We start from the raw sequence: 18585 nt of genomic DNA, 5'->3' as shown, positions 1-18585 counted from the left end.
GGGCCAGCGAGCAGGAGGCGCCAGGCCAGCCAAGGCAGGTGCCAGCAGGCAGAGGGAGGGGACAGCGATCAGGGGGCAGCGGTGACCGGCAGTGGTGGAGGGGTAATGGGGGGGGCAGGGCCAGAGCTGCCCCCTGGTGGTCAGTGTGCTCCCACAGGGAGGGGCCTAAGCCATCAGTGGGACACCTTGAGGGCTCCAAGACTGAGAGAGGGTGAAGGCCGGGCTGAGAGAATGCCCCTAGTACACAAATTTTCGTGCACCAGGGTTGTAGTAAATTAATAAAAAGACATTACCTTCCCCGCCAAAAAAAAAGAAAAATGGGCAAATACATTTACAATTGGTTTATGAATAAAGAAATTTCAATACCCCTAACTCACACATAAAGATGCCCAAATCACAAAAATCCAAATTTAAATATGAGATAAAAGTTTTCATCTATCAGTATGGCAAAAACTTTTTAAATGATTAAAAGACAAGAGAATGTATACTACTATGTACTGCCAGTGTCAATAAAAATAGATTTAAACTTTTTGAAGAGTACCAATTCCACTTCTAGTCAGTTTAACTTTTCCTTTTTTATATATAAATATATTTTTATTGATTTCAGAAAGGGAGAGCGAGATAGAAACATCAATGATAAGAGAGAATCATTAATCAGTTGTCTCCTGCAAGCCCCTTATTGGGGATCAAGCCCACAAACCCTGGCATGTGCCCTGATCAGGAAGAGAACTATGATCTCCTGGTTTATAGGTTAACACTCAACCACTGAGCCATACTGGCTGGGCCAGCTTAATTTTTCTTGATATGCTGTATTACATTCCAACAATGAATACTTATTGTTTTCATAAACATGAAAAATCAAAAAGCTACAAAAAATAATAAAATGCTAATTTTAGCCAGGTGACTAACTTGGTTGAAGCATCATTATGTCCACCAAAAGGTTACAGGTTTGATTATCAATCAGGGCACATATCTAGGTTGTGAGTTTGATTCCCATTTGGGGCACATGTGGAAGGCAACTGATCAATCTTTCTATCTCACATCAATGTTTCTCTTTCTTCCTTTCTCTCTCTCTCTCTCTCTCTCTCTCTCTCTCTCTCTCTCTCTCTCTCTCCCTTCTTCTCAAAACATAAAATTAAAAATTAAAAAACTAAAATGCTTTTTTCAACTAATTAATTTGAGGCTGACCACAAGTCACTCAATACTACACATTTTTCTAGAAAATAAAACAGAGTCTGAATTCACATTAATCCATAGAATTAAAGTTATCTCAACTAGATTTGCCTTTCTTAATTGTAATCATATTTAAAACAAAAGGTGGTGAATGAGGATATGTAAACTTATACTTCCTATAAATAAAACCTCCTGCATGACAAAAATCATACCTTCTATTTTTAAGTTCAACATTATGAGTTCTAGACATAAAAGAAATATGACAAAACAACCTGACTTGAGAAATGGGGCAGTCACTAAGGCCCAACAGCTGATTAGATACATCCCATAAATTCTGCAGAGGCACTAGTAGGTTCTTAAGTGACTCAACAGTGCCCAGCAAAGTATGGGTACTTCTCTCAATTCAAGCTAAATGACAAGATCACAAGACCAGACTTTTTCCTCATGATGGTTCTAAGGAAAATACTATTTTACCTCTGAAACTAAAAAGAGAAAATGCAGGTTAAAATAAATTAAAACAGAGAACAGATTTAGTTGCCAGAGGCAGGGGTGGAGGCTATATGAAATGGGTGAAGGTGGTCAAAAGGTACAAACTTTCAGATGAAAGATAAATAAGTCCTGGGGATGTAATGTACAGCATGGGGACTATAGTTAAAACTATTGTATTGTATATTAGAAAGTTGTTAAGAGAGAAGATCTTAAAGGTTTATATCATAAGAAAAAATGTAACTATTTGAGATGATGGATGTTAACTAAACTTATTGCGATAATCATTTCACACTGTATACATATGTCAAATCATTATGTTGTACGTCAATTACCTATATATAGAAAAGCCAAGCTACCCAAACAACCAGGACAACCAGAACAACCGTTTGCTTTGACGCGCACTGCACCCACTATTACCTCCGCCCCAACCCCTATTGTGGGCGGGGCCGGCCTGCCAACCTCCTGGGCCCGTCCCCTCAGCCTGCCCAGTCTGATCGGCCCCAGTTGGGGTGGGTCAGCCAGATCCCACTCATGCACGCATTTGTGCACCAGGCCTCTAGTATATCAAAACTGGAAAATAAATAAGTAAAAAGTGGAACAGATTTATCACATGACTACATGTATTATTTTAAAAGAGGGGATTCAAGAATGAAAGAGCAAATTAAAGTCACTTGAGCACTACCTTTGTTGGTGCGACATACACAACCACCCCTTCCTCGCTCTCCTTTAGCACTCTCTCCATGCAGTAGTAGGAAGCGTAGGTTTTGCCGGAGGACGTTGGAGCAACAATCACAGCTGATTCATTGTTATCCACAACATCAAGGAGCTCTCGCTGCAGGATTCAGAGCACCATTTGTGTCAATAATGTGAAGAGCATGTCACCAAACAAATATATTAATACACTTTCAGTATAAATTTCTGAACCTCAAAAGGAATGACTGGGAGTTGCAAACACATGAAGAGATTTATAGAAAAACCTGAAAAATTCATGATAATCTCTCAGAAGAGAGAACTGTTATGCTTTTGAGCAATTTAAGCTGTGTTTGTGTGTGTGGGGGGGGAAACGGAGAGTGAGTCTGAATAAAATATCTTGCTGTTGAGAAGACCTTTTTTCTAATTATTAGTCATTACGTGCAGAATGGCTGAGAAATTCAGTTCTAAGAAGTAGCCAATATGTATTTTTATGATGGTAAGAAAGCAGCTGAGGAAGAGAAAAAAAATCAATGATTTATTATTTTATTACTTACCTTCTAATTTGTAAATATAAGAATGCCAGGTACCTACTTTGGAGGGCATGTGGGATCTTCATCCCTTCAGCCTATCTTTTTATTCATCAAAATGATGACTACTCAAAGAATCATGTCTGTATGATGGGTGGTATGTGAAAAAAACATCCAGAGCCCCAATCTGCATGCTCTCTTAATCTAGGTCCACTCTGGAACACACTCCAAAGTGAAGGGAGCCCTGTGTTTCTCTCACATCAAAAGAATTGGAATGTTTATAGGATTAATGAAGAGAACTTGACTGCCTTGTGTCCTGTACTGAAGTAAGCACTGGTTCTCCTGCTCCTGAAAAAGAGGCAGGGATTTTTTTCAAGGTACCCCACCATCATCAACATAAGAAAGCTAAATTAATATCAAACATGACCAACCAAAGTGGTATAAAACTAGAAATCAATTACACAAAGAAAAGTGTAAAATTCATAGATATGGAAAGACTAATCAACAATGGGTCAAAGAAAAAATCCAAAGAAAAATAAAAAATCCTTTGAGACAAAGGATGAATGAGCAAATTAAAGTCACTTGAGCACTACCTTTGTTGGTGCGACATACACAACCACCCCTTCCTCGCTCTCCTTTAGCACTCTCTCCATGCAGTAGTAGGGAGCATAGGTTTTGCCTGAGGACCAAATTCATGGAATGTAGCAAAAAATGATCTAAGAGTCATTATTTAGCAATAATGACTTTTGTGTTGATAATGTGAAGAGCATGTTACCAAAACAAATAATTAATACACTTTCAGTATAACTTTGCAACTATGTGGAGAAAAGGGAACCTTTCTGCACTGTTGGTGAGAATGTAAATTTGTGCAGCTACTATAAAAAACTGTGGAATTTTCTTAAAAATTAAACATACAACTACTTTTATCATCCAGCAATTCCACTTCTGGGTATTTATTGGAAGAAAATGATAACACTAACTCAAAAAGATATATGCACTCCCAAGACATGAAAACAACCTAAGTGTCCATCAATGATTAAATGAATAAAAAATTGTGATATATAAATACATATATATGTATATACACAATTGAATACCATCTAGCCATTTAAAAAAAATGAAATCTAGTCATTTGCAATTAAATAAACGGACCTTGGACCTTGCGAAATTATGCTTAGTGAAAGAAGTCAATCAGAGGAAGATTAAAAAAGAAAGAAAGAAAGAAAGGCCCTAGCTAGCTGGTTTGGCTTAGTGGATAGAGTGTACACCTGCGGATTGAAGGGTCCTGGGGTCAATTCTGATCAAGGGCACCATACCTCAGTTGCAGGTTCCTCCCAGGCCCGGACCCTGGTTGGGGCGCATGAGGCATCCAATCGATGTGTTTCTCTCACACTGATATTTCTCTCTGTCTTTCCCTCTCTCTAAAAATCAATGGAGGCAACCTATTGATGTGTTTCTCTCACATCAATATTTCTCTGTCTTTCCTCTCTCTTCCACTCTCTCTAAAAATGGGAAAATATCCTCAGGTGAGGGGAGAGAGAGAGAGAGAGAGAGAGAGAGAGAGAGAGAGAGAGAGAGAGAAAGAGAGAAAGAGAGGAAGAAAGAGAGGAAGAAAGAAAGAAAGAAAGAAAGAAAGAAAGAAAGAAAGAAAGAAAGAAAGAAAGAAAGAAAGGAAGAAAGGAAGGAAGGAAGAAAGAAAAAGAAAAAAAAGAAAAGAAAAGAAAAGAAACAAAAAGAAAAGAAAAGAAAAGAAAAGAAAAGAAAAGAAAAGAAAAGAAAAGAAAAGAAAAGAAAGAAAAACAAAGTCCAGTTTGGAGGTTGCCAAAGAACCAGAGGTGGGGGTGAGGAATGGGACAAAAATGGATGAAGGGGGTATTAAAAATAAATTAATTTAAAATAAATAAATAAGAACCACTACAAGTAAAAAAACTTGGAGCCCACAATTATGACTAGCGTTGTTATCCTATATCAAAAGGAACCATGGGAGATTAAATTTTCTTGGGGAATTAGAGCATAATATGTACTACTATCTAGGCTCTGACTGTGAAATCTATGTGTAGGAAAAAAAATGCCTAAGACTCAGAAATGTAAACCTAAAGTCATCAGTGTAGGCAGACTGTAAGCCACTGTGGGGTAGGACTAGGTCTTGGGGTTGACTGCAATCTTGGTGCTGAATAAAGTCTCTCATTTCATTCTGAATTCCTTTGATTTTCCAAAGCAAAATCCTTGGGACACCCCCCTTAGAAATAAAATTTTTCATTTTGGTGCTAAGTTTTAAAAAAAAGTCAATACTTAATTGTTCCAGAAAGAAAATGCAATGTAAAATAAAAGTAAACATTTCTGATATCTTCCTCAAAATTAAACAACAACAAAAAAGATGAAGTCAGATTCTGAACAAGACATTCCATTAGATTGAAACTATGTAATTGCACTTTTGTAGGTAAACATTTTCAATTTATTAGCAATTTTATATTGTTCAGTCTATGAAGAAACACACCATGTCATTCCAAATTTTATACCCATTAATACTAATTTTACACTTATTTGTAGAAGAATAGCTATTATGGTAACAGATGAGGCATGTAAATATATAAACACTTGTCTACACAGTTTAATGTGCCAAATTTCTCTGTGCACAATTTATAGATTTACATATTAAATCCTACTGATACAGGGAAAACTTGGAGGCTGCTCCATAATGATACAACTGGATGACACACAACTTCAAAAATATGCATGTGAACTCATCAGAGTACCTCCAAGGTCTAGTAATAAAAAATGAACAAAATAAAAATTTCACCTTCTTTAGGTTGAAAAAAGACTACACTTGACATTCCCAATAACAAAATAATTTTAATGATATGACTCAATATTAAGAAGTTAATGACAAATATAATAGGTAGCGCCACAATAATGAAAAGATCCTCAGATCACATTTAATAATAAATACAAAGGCCTGTTTCATTCAGTCATTACCTGCCATGTGTCAGGAATAAAATCATGAACTCTGGGATCTGGATCTTTTCTCTCATCTCGTAGCAAATAATGGCCCATATATTGTAGTTGAAACCGAACAGGCCCAATGCCAATTGAATATTTATTCTTTTTCTTCTCCTTTATGCCATCTTCTGCAACCTACATTATTTTAAAAGTTCATTTGAAAGTGATTTTAAATTATAACATCATTCAAATAATTAAAACATTTATTACTAGCACATTTTATGAGAAAAAATTTAAAACTTTTTTAAATCTTGTAATATCTTTGCTGAAGTATTTTAGCACCTACTCATCATCTTAACCATGAGTAAATTAGCAGACATCAAAGTTTTCAAAAACCCATCAAGATGTTTGCAGCTACAATCTAGTATATGTAAAGACAATTGAAGAATCCCATTATACTGTTTAAATTTTTTGCTAGAATTAAACATCGGATTAGTTTTACAGGTCTGCATAGATTATCTGGCATTTAATGTTTGTCCAAACACTTGTACAAGCTTTCTAATTCCAGATTACTTCAAATTTGGGCAGCTAGGTTACTAATAATGATTATGAATTCAAAGTAAATATTTTCAGTTAAAAACACCTAGAAGAGGTGATTGTATTTGCAAGACCCTTTATATATACCTAATAATTATTCTATTAAAATGGAACTATTCTGAAAACATTACCTCAGTTGGATTTAAAGAACTTGCCAACTCATCAAATCCTAAATACTTAAGGCATCTGGCTATGAGTTGCCGATCTGCCTCTTGCAAAAAATCTGGGTGTTTTTCCATCAAGGAGTGGATCCTTTTCATCATTTGAACAGCTATACTTAAATCTTTTGCAGTTTCACCTTGGCAAAGAACAACACAGTTGTTATAAAGACCACCAAAAACAATAAATTTATGTTACCTGAGCGTAGTCATCCAGGCTATCAATTTGACCTAATTAAATTCACTATGGTTTTGGAACACAAAATACTAAATAAAATAATATTAAAGTGCAACTATACACACATCATCATCTCTATGGACAAAGTTGAAGAAAAAGAAAAATCTTATAGTTCATGATAGAAATAAGGTCATTAAAGCTCAAATTTATGCAAGTTCTGGGAACAACAAATATTTTCTCCACCTATTATTTTCACACCTTCTCTACTGTGTTCAAAGAAAAATATTCGGATGACTTTAAATACCCAGTTTAAAACTTAGCAACATTTATTGAGGTCTACTCTTGACCACAAATAAGTATTTGTCATAATCAATGGAGCCTCTCAATTCAATCAGCCTAATACACTTGCCAGAACAGACTTTGCTAAATCCTCTTCATTGCTTTATAGTCATGCACATATAGTCTTTTTATACTCACCACTGCTAATCTTTCCATACTTACCATTTTAAGGCTGTCTTTGATTCTACCTGTCTTCTAATCAACCTATATTCAACAAATATTACCAAACACCTACTAAATGCTGTAGGAAGCTACAAAAGAAATTTAGTATGTTATTATTCTTATTCTCCCTCCAGGAGGGTAAGCCACTGTTCATTCTGACAACATGTTGGTTTGGGAGAAATACCTAAGCCATGTCTCAGGCTTTCCACTGTAATGGAATCCACAGTGAAAGGATGACTTTGCTAGAGCAGATTGAAGTTAGTAGAATGAGAGTGTGGGGAATAAAGAACCTGGTGAGCCTGTGTTAAGCGGATTCAAGGTCGGAGAACCTCAAGACGGACATCAATTAACTTTACTCAGAACAATTGTCAGTTTGGAGATATGGCACATGATCATTTCACGGGCTATCAATTTACATATCTCTACCCAGTCTTATTTCTCCTTTATCTTCTTCTTCCCATCTGTTCTTTTCTTTTCTATTATCTACTATAGAAATTGCAAAGCAGAGTGCAGGGAACCACAGCAACTTCTGGAAGAACTCAGTAAGATGATAAACATGATCCCAATTTTACCCAGAAAGAAAATGTTCATAATTCAGATCTCAAAGATGAATGACAGATTCTCCCAGGGTGCCTCACCATCTTTGTGGGTTCCCTTAACCATTCCTACAACTTTGTAATTTCTTCAAACCTCTCTTTGATTTTAATTTGTTTATGAATGTGCTGAATATTTGCTACTGGGACCCTGTCTGAGATTTCGTTGCTCATTGATAAAATAGAGGGAAGAATACTTGGAGGAATTGTGTAAGGATAAAATCAGATAATGGGTCTAAAGCTTCTAACACAAATTTCCACTTAATAGGTGACTGTTGTCATCATTCTATTTTAAAATTCTTCAATTCATCAAAATAAAAAACATAGGATCACATACTTTTTCCTTGGCTTCTACAATGTTCTTTCCATGCTTTCAAGCAGGCAGTTAACCCTACTATTTCAACTTGATATTTCACCAAGTTACTTTTACATGATTTCAAAAAATCTTCCAGGTTCTGTATTCCAGAGTTTAAATTCTCTTTCATTTCCTCCTCAATGGAGTGTGAGAGAACACTCCACTTATTCTCTTCTTTTTGTTCTTCCTTGGCAAGTAATCTCTTTTTATTCTCTCTAGTAATTATTTCAGCCTTTGTCTCCTGGCCAAAAATGAAAAGAAACATATCATGAATCAAGTTGGAAATATTCCAATATTTCATGAATGAGACAATATTTTTAAGTGTATATTAGTTTTTTGGACCATCACCCCATTCTTGAATAGGCACAATTTTAGTCTGTGTCTGTTTCTTAAAATTAAAGCCTCTTGTAATTGAAAACTTATGACATTTTAATTTAATGACTATAAAAATTAGGTGATTTTCTAGGTTTATGAGTGATCTATATTATAAATCAAAGAGTAAATATAACAAAATCAGAAACATCAGGGCACTATTTTTTTCACGTCTTCATGCACTGGTTCCTGCTGCTACCTCTAGAATTGGTTCCCTCTTGCATTCCTCCATGGTCACCTACTTGTCCCTCAAGGTATTTCTTCCATGAAGCCTTTCCTAATTCTCTTAAGATTAAGTCATGTATTCCTCCTCTTCCTGGGCAACTATGAAAGCACTCATCACATGTATTGTAGCTTGTCATACTTCCTCTCTAGATTAATATCCTTGAAACTGAGTTGTCTAGATGTTACAAATCAAAATATTTAGTTTATAATATTTGATGAATGAATGAGGAATATAAAGAAAACCATGGAAAGGAATGGAAAAAAGAAGCAACAGAAGTACAACTGATTTGCGCTATCTAGATATGCATTTCCAATTGTCTTAAACACAAGATGGAGCCATTTTTACTAGATTTTTACCATTTAGGTTTATTAATATACAAAGGCAAGTTAGATAATTGCTGTATTCGCAAGATAATTCTGACAAATCTTGCACTATTCTGGTCAGTCATGAAATTAATACTTAAAGTTTGCCTATAATGAAGTCAATTTTAGTTGCCATCACTTTCTCAGTGTTTAATTCTAATCAAGAAATATTGAGGTTTCCCGATGTTTTAATCTTCCAAATGTACTGTCTTGGGTTAACTCAGCATGGTTTTGTCTCAATAGGACAAGGATGTCCCTTGGCTCTTTGCCTTTGAAAATGATTTTTTCTTAAATATGTAGATTTATTAAACTGCTGCCAAAAGACCACACTTATATAGTACTGAGGGTATTTAATTCCCATGAGGTTACTTAATTTCTAACAATGTGGAAGAAAAAAAAGCATGGAATTTTTTTGTCTTTAGAACCTGTACTATGTAATGAGGATTTTTACAAACTTGACATTTTATCACCTCTCAAAAAAAAACAAAAGACAAAAACAAAAACGAAGAAGGTACATCTTGATAGCCCTAAATGAAGAAAGCTGTAATTGGATGTTCTCATTAATAAAATTGGCTATAAAAAATGTCATCATGACAGACAGAAAAATTATGACCACCTAGTTCGGCTTGGGGAAGCTGCTTTTTACTATAAGAACAAATGTCCTCATTTCTTCATGGACTTCCTCTTTTAATTTCAGCTTTATTGAGACATACCTGGCAAATAACATTGTAAGATATTTAAAGTGTAAATACTGGTGATTGATATACATATACATTTTGGAAGCGGTCCCCACATTGAGCGAATTTACCCATTCATCACCTCACATATTATTTATGGTTAGAACATTGAACATCTATTTTCTTAGCAAATGTCAATCATACAATACAATGTTATCAACTATACTCACCATGTTTTATGAGCTCCTCAGACATTATTTCTTTTAGAACTGAAAGTTTGTACCCTTTTACTAACCTCTCCCTATTTCCTCCAACTCCCAGCCCCTGGCAACTTTTCTACTATCTGTTTCTAGCAGTTTGACTTTTTCTTTTTCTTTTTCTTTTTCTTTTTCTTTTTTTTAGATTTCACATATAAGAATTGTTTGTGTGAAAATGCCATTGGAATTTTGATAGTGATTGTACTGAGTCTTTAGATTGCTTTTGGTATTATGACATTTTAGTAATATTAATTCTTCTAGTTCATAGGCATAGAATGTCTTTCCATTTCCTTGTTTCTTTTTTAGTTTCTTTTATCAATATCTTATAATTTTCAGTGTACAGTTCTTTCACCTCCTTGACTAAATTTATTTCTCAGTATTTTATTTTTTTATTAAATCGTCACCCAAGAATATGATTTTTATTGATTTTCTTACTGGGGGTGGGGGGGGGGGGAAGAGAGAGAGAGAGAGAGAGAGAGAGAGAGAGAGAGAGAAAGATGAGAAACTTTGATCAGTTGCTTCCCATGTGCACCTCAACTGAGGATCGAACCCGAAACCTAGATATGTACCCTGAATAGAAATCAAACCCACAACCTTTTGATGTATGGGATGACACTCCAACCACCTTAGCAACCTGGCCGGGCCAGTATTTTATTATTTTAAATGAAATTGAAAATGGGACTGTTTTCTTAATTTCTTTTTCTGATAGTTCATTGTGTATAGAAACGCAACAGATTTTTGTTTATTGATTTGTACTGCAACTTTACGGAATTTATTTATTGATTCTAACAGCTTTTTGGTGGAGTCTTTGGGGCTTTTACATATACTATCATGTCATCTGCAAAGAGATACAGTTTTAGTTTTTCCTTTTCAATTGGGATGCCTTTATTTCTTTTTCTTGACTAATTGTTCTAGATGGACTTGGACTTCCAGTACTATCCTATATAATAAAGAGATAATATGCAAATTGACCATCACACCCTCACACAAGATGCCCACCCTCATGTGATCAAAGATGGCCACCCCCATGTGGTCACAAGATGGGCAGCAGGGGAGGGCAGTTGTGGGCAATCAGGCCAGCAGGCGAAAGCAGTTAGGGGTGACCAGGCTGGCAGGGGAGGGCAGTTGGGGGGAACCAGGCCTTCAGGGGAGGGCAGTTAGGGGTGACCGGGCCAGCAGAAGAGGGCAGTTGGGAGTAACCAGGCCTGCAGGGGAGCAGTTAGGCGTCAATCAGGCTGGCAGGGGAGTGGTTAGGGGATGATCAGGCTGGCAGGCAGAAGTGGTTAGGGGCAATCAGGCAGGCAGGTGAGCAGTTGGGAGCCAGCAGTCCCAGATTGTGAGAGGGATGTGGGATCGGGCCTAAACCAGCAGTTGGACATCCCCCAAGGGGTCCCAGATTAGAGAAGGTGCAGGCTGGACTGAGCGACACCCCCCAGTGCACTAATTTTATGCACTGGGCCACTAGTCCTATCTAATAAAGAGGGAATATGCTAATTGACCCTCACACCATCAAAAAGATGGCAGTGCCCAGAGCCAATAAGGAGGGAATATGCTAATTGACTGGTCCACCCTCAAAGATAGCAGCGCCCACAGCTACAAGATGGCACCCAGTCCCCTCATCCCTGCTGGGGCTGCAGGCATGCAGCAAGGCCAGGCCTGCCCCAAGGCGGGCCCAGCCACTCTGCATGCCTGCCTCTGGAGTCCCCCCATCCCCTCAGTCCCCCAGCCACCCAGGACCGGCCAGAGGCACAGGCAAGCCTTGGATAGTGGCTTCCCAGCCATCCAGGGCTGCCCGAGGCTCAGGTAACCAAAGCTGGCCGAGGCTTGCGCTGCCAGCAGTGGCAGCAGCAGAGGTGTGATGGGGCGTTGCCTTCCCCTGATCACCAGGTCACCTCCCACCTTTGAGGGCTCCCGGACTGTGAGAGGGGGCAGGCTGGGCTGAGGGACTCCCCATCCAGTGCATGAATTTTCATGCACCGGACCTCTGGTCTATATATGTAAAAGCCTAAGAGACTGGCCAACTGGCCAACCGGCCAACCGACCAGTAGCTATCATGTGCATCGACCTCCAGGGGGCAGATGCAGGAGCTGTTGAGCAACAGCAACTTTGCAGAATGCCCTCTCGCACTCCGGGACCCCTCAAGGGATGTCAGACTGCTGGTTTGGGACCATTTCCCACAGACCAGGCCGAGGGACCCTACCAGTGTAAGAATCCATGTACCAGGCCTCTAGTTTTGAATAAAAGTGGAAAGAGTAAACTTTCTTGTCTTATTCCTGATCTTAGAGAAAAAGTTTTCAGGTTTGTAACTTTCTCATTATATAATGACCTTCTTTCTTTCTTATTATAGTCTTTGACCTAACATCTATTTTCTCTAATGTAAGTATAGCTACCCCTGGGGTGTTTTTTTGTGTGTTTTTTTATATTTTTATTGAGTTTTTACAGAGAGGAAGGGACAGGGATAGAGAGTTAGAAACATCGATGAGAGAGAAACATCGACCAGCTGCTTCCTGCACACCCCCCACGGGGATGTGCCCGCAATCAAGGCACATGCCCTTGACCGGAATCGGACCTGGGACCCTTCAGTCTGCAGGCAGATGCTCTATCTACCAAGCCAAACCGGTCTTGGCTACCCCTGTTGTTTTTTTTTTATTTCATTTACGTGGAATATCTTTTTCCATCCTTTTACTTTTAATCTATGTGTGTCCTTATAGCAGAAGTGAGTCTCTTGTAGGAAGCATATAGTTGGGTCTTTTGCTATTATTCATTCAGCCGGTATATGTCTTTTAATAGGATAATTTAGTACATTTATCTTTAAAATAATTGGCAGGTACTGATTTACAATTACCATTTTGTTAAATTTTTTCTGGCTAATTTTATAATTCCTTTGTTCCTTTCTTATTTTCCTGTGTGATTTAATGATTTTCTATAATGCTTAGATTTCTATGCTTAGATTTCTTTCTCTTTTGTCTATATATTATATTGTTTAGCTTTGTGGTTACCATTTGGCTTATGCAAAATACATTACATTTATTTACATTATTACACTGTCCACCTGAAGCAGGTTATAGAGATGAGAAGACTGACTGTAAGGCAGCAGTTTTTAAGGTATGAAAATGGATTCTTTCAGGGAAAGGATGGGAGATGGGTGTTTTAGTTGGCTGCTTCTGGCTGAGCCCTGGAAGGGATAGCTAGGCAAGTATAGTGCAAGCCTGCTAAGAACTGTGTCTTTGTTTTGTATTGTCTTATGGGTCTTGTGGAAGCAAGCCCCATTGGCATTCAGAGTATATATGTTGGGAGCCTATTAAAGTTGGGGTTCTAAATGTTAGGTCCAAACCCTTCCCTCCTGAGGGAGAGATGAGAATTGTGTTCCTTCCTAATTTTACAGGGTGGGGCAAAAGTAGGTTTAAAGTTGTGAATACGCAAAAACACAGAGTTTATTCTTTTATTATTATTTATTAATTATTGCATTATTTTCCATATGAACAACTATAAACCTACTTTTGCCCCACCCTGTATGTCACTGTGCCAGGAGTGGGGCTTACTGCAAGAGTTATGTCTCAGCTTCATCTTCCTGTTTTATTGGGGGGTTTTCTCATTCACTCAATGGGTAAGAGTCCATTCAGCTAGCTTCTGGATTTCCTTCACTGGGAATTTTAAAGGGAATAACTAAGCAAGGTATAAATTCAGTGTGTCCATGGGAGGAGGTGAGTTCAGCAACCTCTTATATTGCCATCTTGAACCAGAACTCCCAAAGAGCTAGATATTTTTTTACTGTTATCTCAATGTTTTTGCATCCAAGCCTTTAGTTTTATTTTTGTTAATAAATATATATATTTTAGATATGCAGATTAGAGCATCTTAGCAAGTAAATAATAGGTGATCATATATATATGTATATATGATCATATATATACTATATATGCATATATACTATGCATATAGTATATATGCATATAGTCTATATGCCCATATATAGTATATATGCATAGCATTGTAAGAAACTACCAGAGACTGAACAAAATAGCTTAAAAAGAGGCAAAAAAAGTAAAATATTTTGGTAGAATTTATAGAACCTACATTTGCCTTTTTGGTCTTGGGTTTACTGAAATTCTTCTTTGGCTTGACATCTTGAGTTACAATGAGTTTGGGAGAGACTGATTCTAATGAATTTCCATAAAATCGCTGAAAAACTTGATACTTTTGCAGAGATTTAAGGTAATAAGGATCTCTAGGGTTTCCTGAAAAGGAAAAGACAAAATGTAATACAACTGCATTTCTTCAATAGTATTCTCACTAATTATTCACATCATCCCAATCTAACATGCACTTTCTTTTTGAGTTTGGAACAGTAACTTATTGTTCACTTTTGTTAAAGAGGGGATCTTTAACTCAGACTATCTCGTCTGTAGAACAATTCCTTACTTTATTTAAAGGATATAAATGATAAAGCATTCTTTCATTATCTACCTCTCAAAACAAATATCAGAATGCTATGACAGATTCTAGGCATTCCCTTTGTCATATGTCTTGTGACTAAAGTTAAGAAAAGGAAAGTAGAGGCAGAGTCAAGAAGATAGCCATTTAGGATATTCTGGCTTCTTGCATCACTTAAAGGAAAAATCATTACTCCAGACCATAGTCACAGAATCAAGAGCTTGGCAGCTGAGAAAAAGTTACACTTTGGTAAAATCTAATAACAGAGTAAATCTTAACAGTCAAGATGTGACATACTCCCTTACCCAAGAAAAAGTATAATACTCAAAGGGAATAACTACGCTAGTTAATTTTTCTATGTCTATCTACATATATCAAATCAAACCACTTTGAAGGATATTAATGGTTCATCTAAAACAGTGGTTCTCAACCTTCCTAATGCCACGACCCTTTAATACAGTTCCTCATGTTGTGGTGACCCCCAACCATAAAATTATTTTTGTAGCCATTTCATAACTGTAATTTTGCTACTGTTATGAATCGTAATGTAAAGATCTGATATGTAGGATGTATTTTCATTGTTACAAATTGAACATAATTAAAGCATAGTGATTAATCACAAAAACAATATGTAATGATATATGTGTTTTCCGATGGTCTTAGGCGACCCCTGTGAAAGGCTGGCAACCCACAAGTTGAGAACCGCTGATGTAAAAGATCCCCTTGCATCTCGCAGGATCTTGATAGTTGTTTATAGCAGGTTGATGACTATTTCATATGAGCATGCTTACTGTGCACACTCCTAGATTCTCCTGAAAGTAAGTTTTGTCAACTTGCAGGAAGGAGGAGTGGGTGTGAGCATAGAACAAAGGTGAAATGAATGATCCAAGGACACCAGATCCCTAATTCAACCTCTGTTGATGTACTGCTAGTGCAGTGGTTGGCAAAATGCGGCTTGGCAAACCGCGGCTCGTGAGCCACATGCGGCTCTTTGGCCCCTTCAGTGTGGCTCTTCCACAAAATACCAGCTCTTCCACAAAATACCAACTTCTGAGCATGGGCCACGAAGTTTCAATCGCACTATACGTGCACGCCCGCACATGGTATTTTGTGGAAGAGCCACACTGAAGGGGCCAAAGAGCTGCATGTGGCTCGCGAGCCGCGGTTTGCCGACCATGGCTCCATTTATAGTTCCTACCATCCTAAGCATGAAGGCTGATAAAATGATGGCACTTGTTAAACGCTGTCAATTGGGTGGTGTGAAAGCAACTGCAATTGCTTGAAAGACTATGGCCTCAATATTTTTGACATCAAGGAATACACAGAATTCTTTAATTATAAATTGTCTTTGTTTAAGACAGCTCCTAACTTTTGTGGGGACAAATGCCATCTTTGTGTACTTCCTCCTAAGACACCGACATACCTATGTACATATGACTGTCAGTAAACGAAATGGGACTCTTCTCTACCATCTTTACTGACATTCACCTACATATTTTCTGGACTAGTCTTACTCAAGAAATATAATTTGTGGCACATAATATGCTGATATTTCATTCTGAGATAAAAGACAGAGAATGAAATTGGTTTTAGTTTATTTCACCAGAGTCACAGAGCTCACCATTAAAAGCGGACTTTGCCCTATCATAATCATCACTAAGGGGTCTGTGAGAATGCCAATGTACAAGTTCATCAAATGCCTTATGTTTCACCAGTGAAGTTACAATCGGATCATCCCTATGAGATAAAAAGAAATATATTCATATTTTAAAGTACAGGCATTCTAATATAATATAACACAGATTATAATTTGCAATCATATTTTTTTTAAAAATTAAGCCCCCTTTCCTCTTTCTGTGATATGATACAAATAGTTGAACCCAAAGAGCAGTTTATTAGAGGCTTAATAATCCAGAATCCACTTGATGTTTTAAACAGTCCCATCAACGTCAAAAAATATTAATGAATTCATTAATTAAAAACATGCAGCTCGAGTGATTTTACTCTAAGATTAAAACCATGTTGATTTTCACCTAGTATTAATCAAAGGACGTTGATAAATTTGATATCAAACTCATATGTTTTACAAACACATATTATATCTAATATACTCTAATCTGTTATAGTTCAAAGAATCTTTAATGATTAATTATTCTACTCCATACAAGTGTTTATAGGGGCACTTTTGGCCTTATACCTCTTTAAGAAAGGCAAATCTTTCAAAATGTCTCCAACAAATTTATCAACCATCTCTGATGACATTGGAATAAAACCCAAATTGGGCATCTTTTCCTTGGAGGTATCTGCAAACAAAATATTAAGAGAAGGTCAAATGTGAAACTTTCATACAGGACTATTACACATTATTTTCTAAAAATTTACATTAAAAAACATTTTTCATTGATCTTATTTACATTTATTAAATTCCAGGCCTTCCTAGAAAACTATTTCCTGCATTAAAACATTTTGGAAAACAGTAGAATATAAACAAATAGATATAATTTAGGTAGGTAGGTAGGCAGGTAAATATCATACATATCACATGCATGCCACATGTATATGATAGTTGGCAAATACAAGCTTTTATTTAGTATCCGGTTCATAATTCGAGGTAACCTGCCATTGCTCTGCTCATTACCCCTTGGTGTTCACTGTTTCTATCTTTGCCGAATACCTTCCTGCTGAGCTCTACAGCTCTCTGCCTGAGCACTTTTTATCTTATGGTCCATGTGGAGCAGTGCTAAGAATTTAATGCTCCAGAGTAGTCCTCAACCAAAGGCTGAGAGTCCCAGTATAATGTAACCGTAGTTGCCCACAGTGGAAATCTATTCATTAACTTGTCCTGCATTTATTTTCCTCTCTTCCTTATCTAATCTTACCATTAACTTATTTGATCTTTCTGGGATCAACAGACTACTGGCACTTTAGTTTCTGCCTGGTGGAATTTATCCTGACACAAGGAAAGAGGAAAGATATATATATATTCTCTCTCCGTGTCATGAAAAATATCCTTATATCAATACATCCTAAACCCCATTAGCTTTTGTTCTCATTCATTCTGGGATCATTTTCTTCTTCCTGAAATTCATCAAACAGAAATATCATCAGTGATGCTTTGATGATGGGTAAATCAGTTTTGTATTTCTGAAAATATTTATATTACTCCTTCATTCATAAACTATATTTTAAGAATTATATATAATGTCACTCTATTCTGACTTCTATTATCATTATTATTGAAAAAGTCTATTACTAGACTTTTTGTTCCTTTATAAGTAACTAATTCTTTTAAGATATTTATTTCTATATTCTACAATTTCATTCTATTGTTTCAAGTGAGTGTATTTGCCTAAGAGTGTGAATATCTACATGTTTAATTTATTCCACTTGGGATTCATAATACATCCTGAATGTGCAAATTCTTATCTTTCATCAATCCAGCAAATGCCCAACCTTGATCTCTTCAATTATTTCCCAACCCACATTGACTCAATCTCTCCTTATGAATCTCCAAATGAAAGGTTGACTTCTTCATTCTATCCTTCATATATATGTTAATCCTCATCGAAAGGTATGGTTACTGATTTGAAAGAGAGGGGAGGGAAGGGAAGAGGAAGAGGGAAGGAGGGAGGAAGGGAGGGAAGGAGAGAGAGAGAGAGAGAGAGAGAGAGAGAGAGAGAGAGAGAGAGACAGACAGACATTGATGTGAGAAAGCACTTCCTGTATACGCCTGGACCAGGATCAAACCCGCAACCTTCTAGTGTACAGATGACGCTCTAAACAAGAGCCACACCAATCAGGGATTCTTCATATATTTTAATATCACTTTGATATTTACTATTTATATTTGTTTTTTATTTATTTATAAATTGTTTTCCAGTTTTATTGAAGTGCAATCAACATACAGCTGTGTAAATTTAAGGTGTAAAATGTGTTAATCTCTAGTGCTATGTAATTCTTTTGATCAATTTCTAGTTCACAAATTCTCTTTAGCAAAATTCAATCAGCTTCTTAACTCATCTGTTGATAATATTTTCATTTCTAAAAGTTTGG

General features: G+C 36.8%; 1 protein-coding gene across 1 annotated transcript in view; it reads right to left on the bottom strand.

Annotated features, from left to right (window-relative positions):
• Window positions 1-18585, bottom strand: part of DDX60 (DExD/H-box helicase 60) — a gene marked incomplete at its 5' end in the record, with an annotated part of 90845 nt that overhangs the window by 53207 nt on the left and 19053 nt on the right. Inside the window, 7 exons of the mRNA XM_081092752.1 lie at window positions 2345-2494; window positions 5859-6017; window positions 6551-6717; window positions 8187-8445; window positions 14176-14336; window positions 16154-16269; window positions 16730-16835. Of these exons, the coding sequence (XP_080948878.1) occupies window positions 2345-2494; window positions 5859-6017; window positions 6551-6717; window positions 8187-8445; window positions 14176-14336; window positions 16154-16269; window positions 16730-16835 (1118 nt within the window). The remainder of the gene's footprint in view (window positions 1-2344; window positions 2495-5858; window positions 6018-6550; window positions 6718-8186; window positions 8446-14175; window positions 14337-16153; window positions 16270-16729; window positions 16836-18585) is intronic.

This window comes from Myotis nattereri (assembly GCF_964212035.1).
Source record: "Myotis nattereri genome assembly, chromosome: 5".
In the NCBI taxonomy this organism is placed as follows: Eukaryota; Metazoa; Chordata; class Mammalia; order Chiroptera; family Vespertilionidae; genus Myotis; species Myotis nattereri.
The sequence above is the reverse complement of the archived record's forward strand: the minus strand, read 5'-3'. Positions and strand labels throughout refer to the sequence as shown.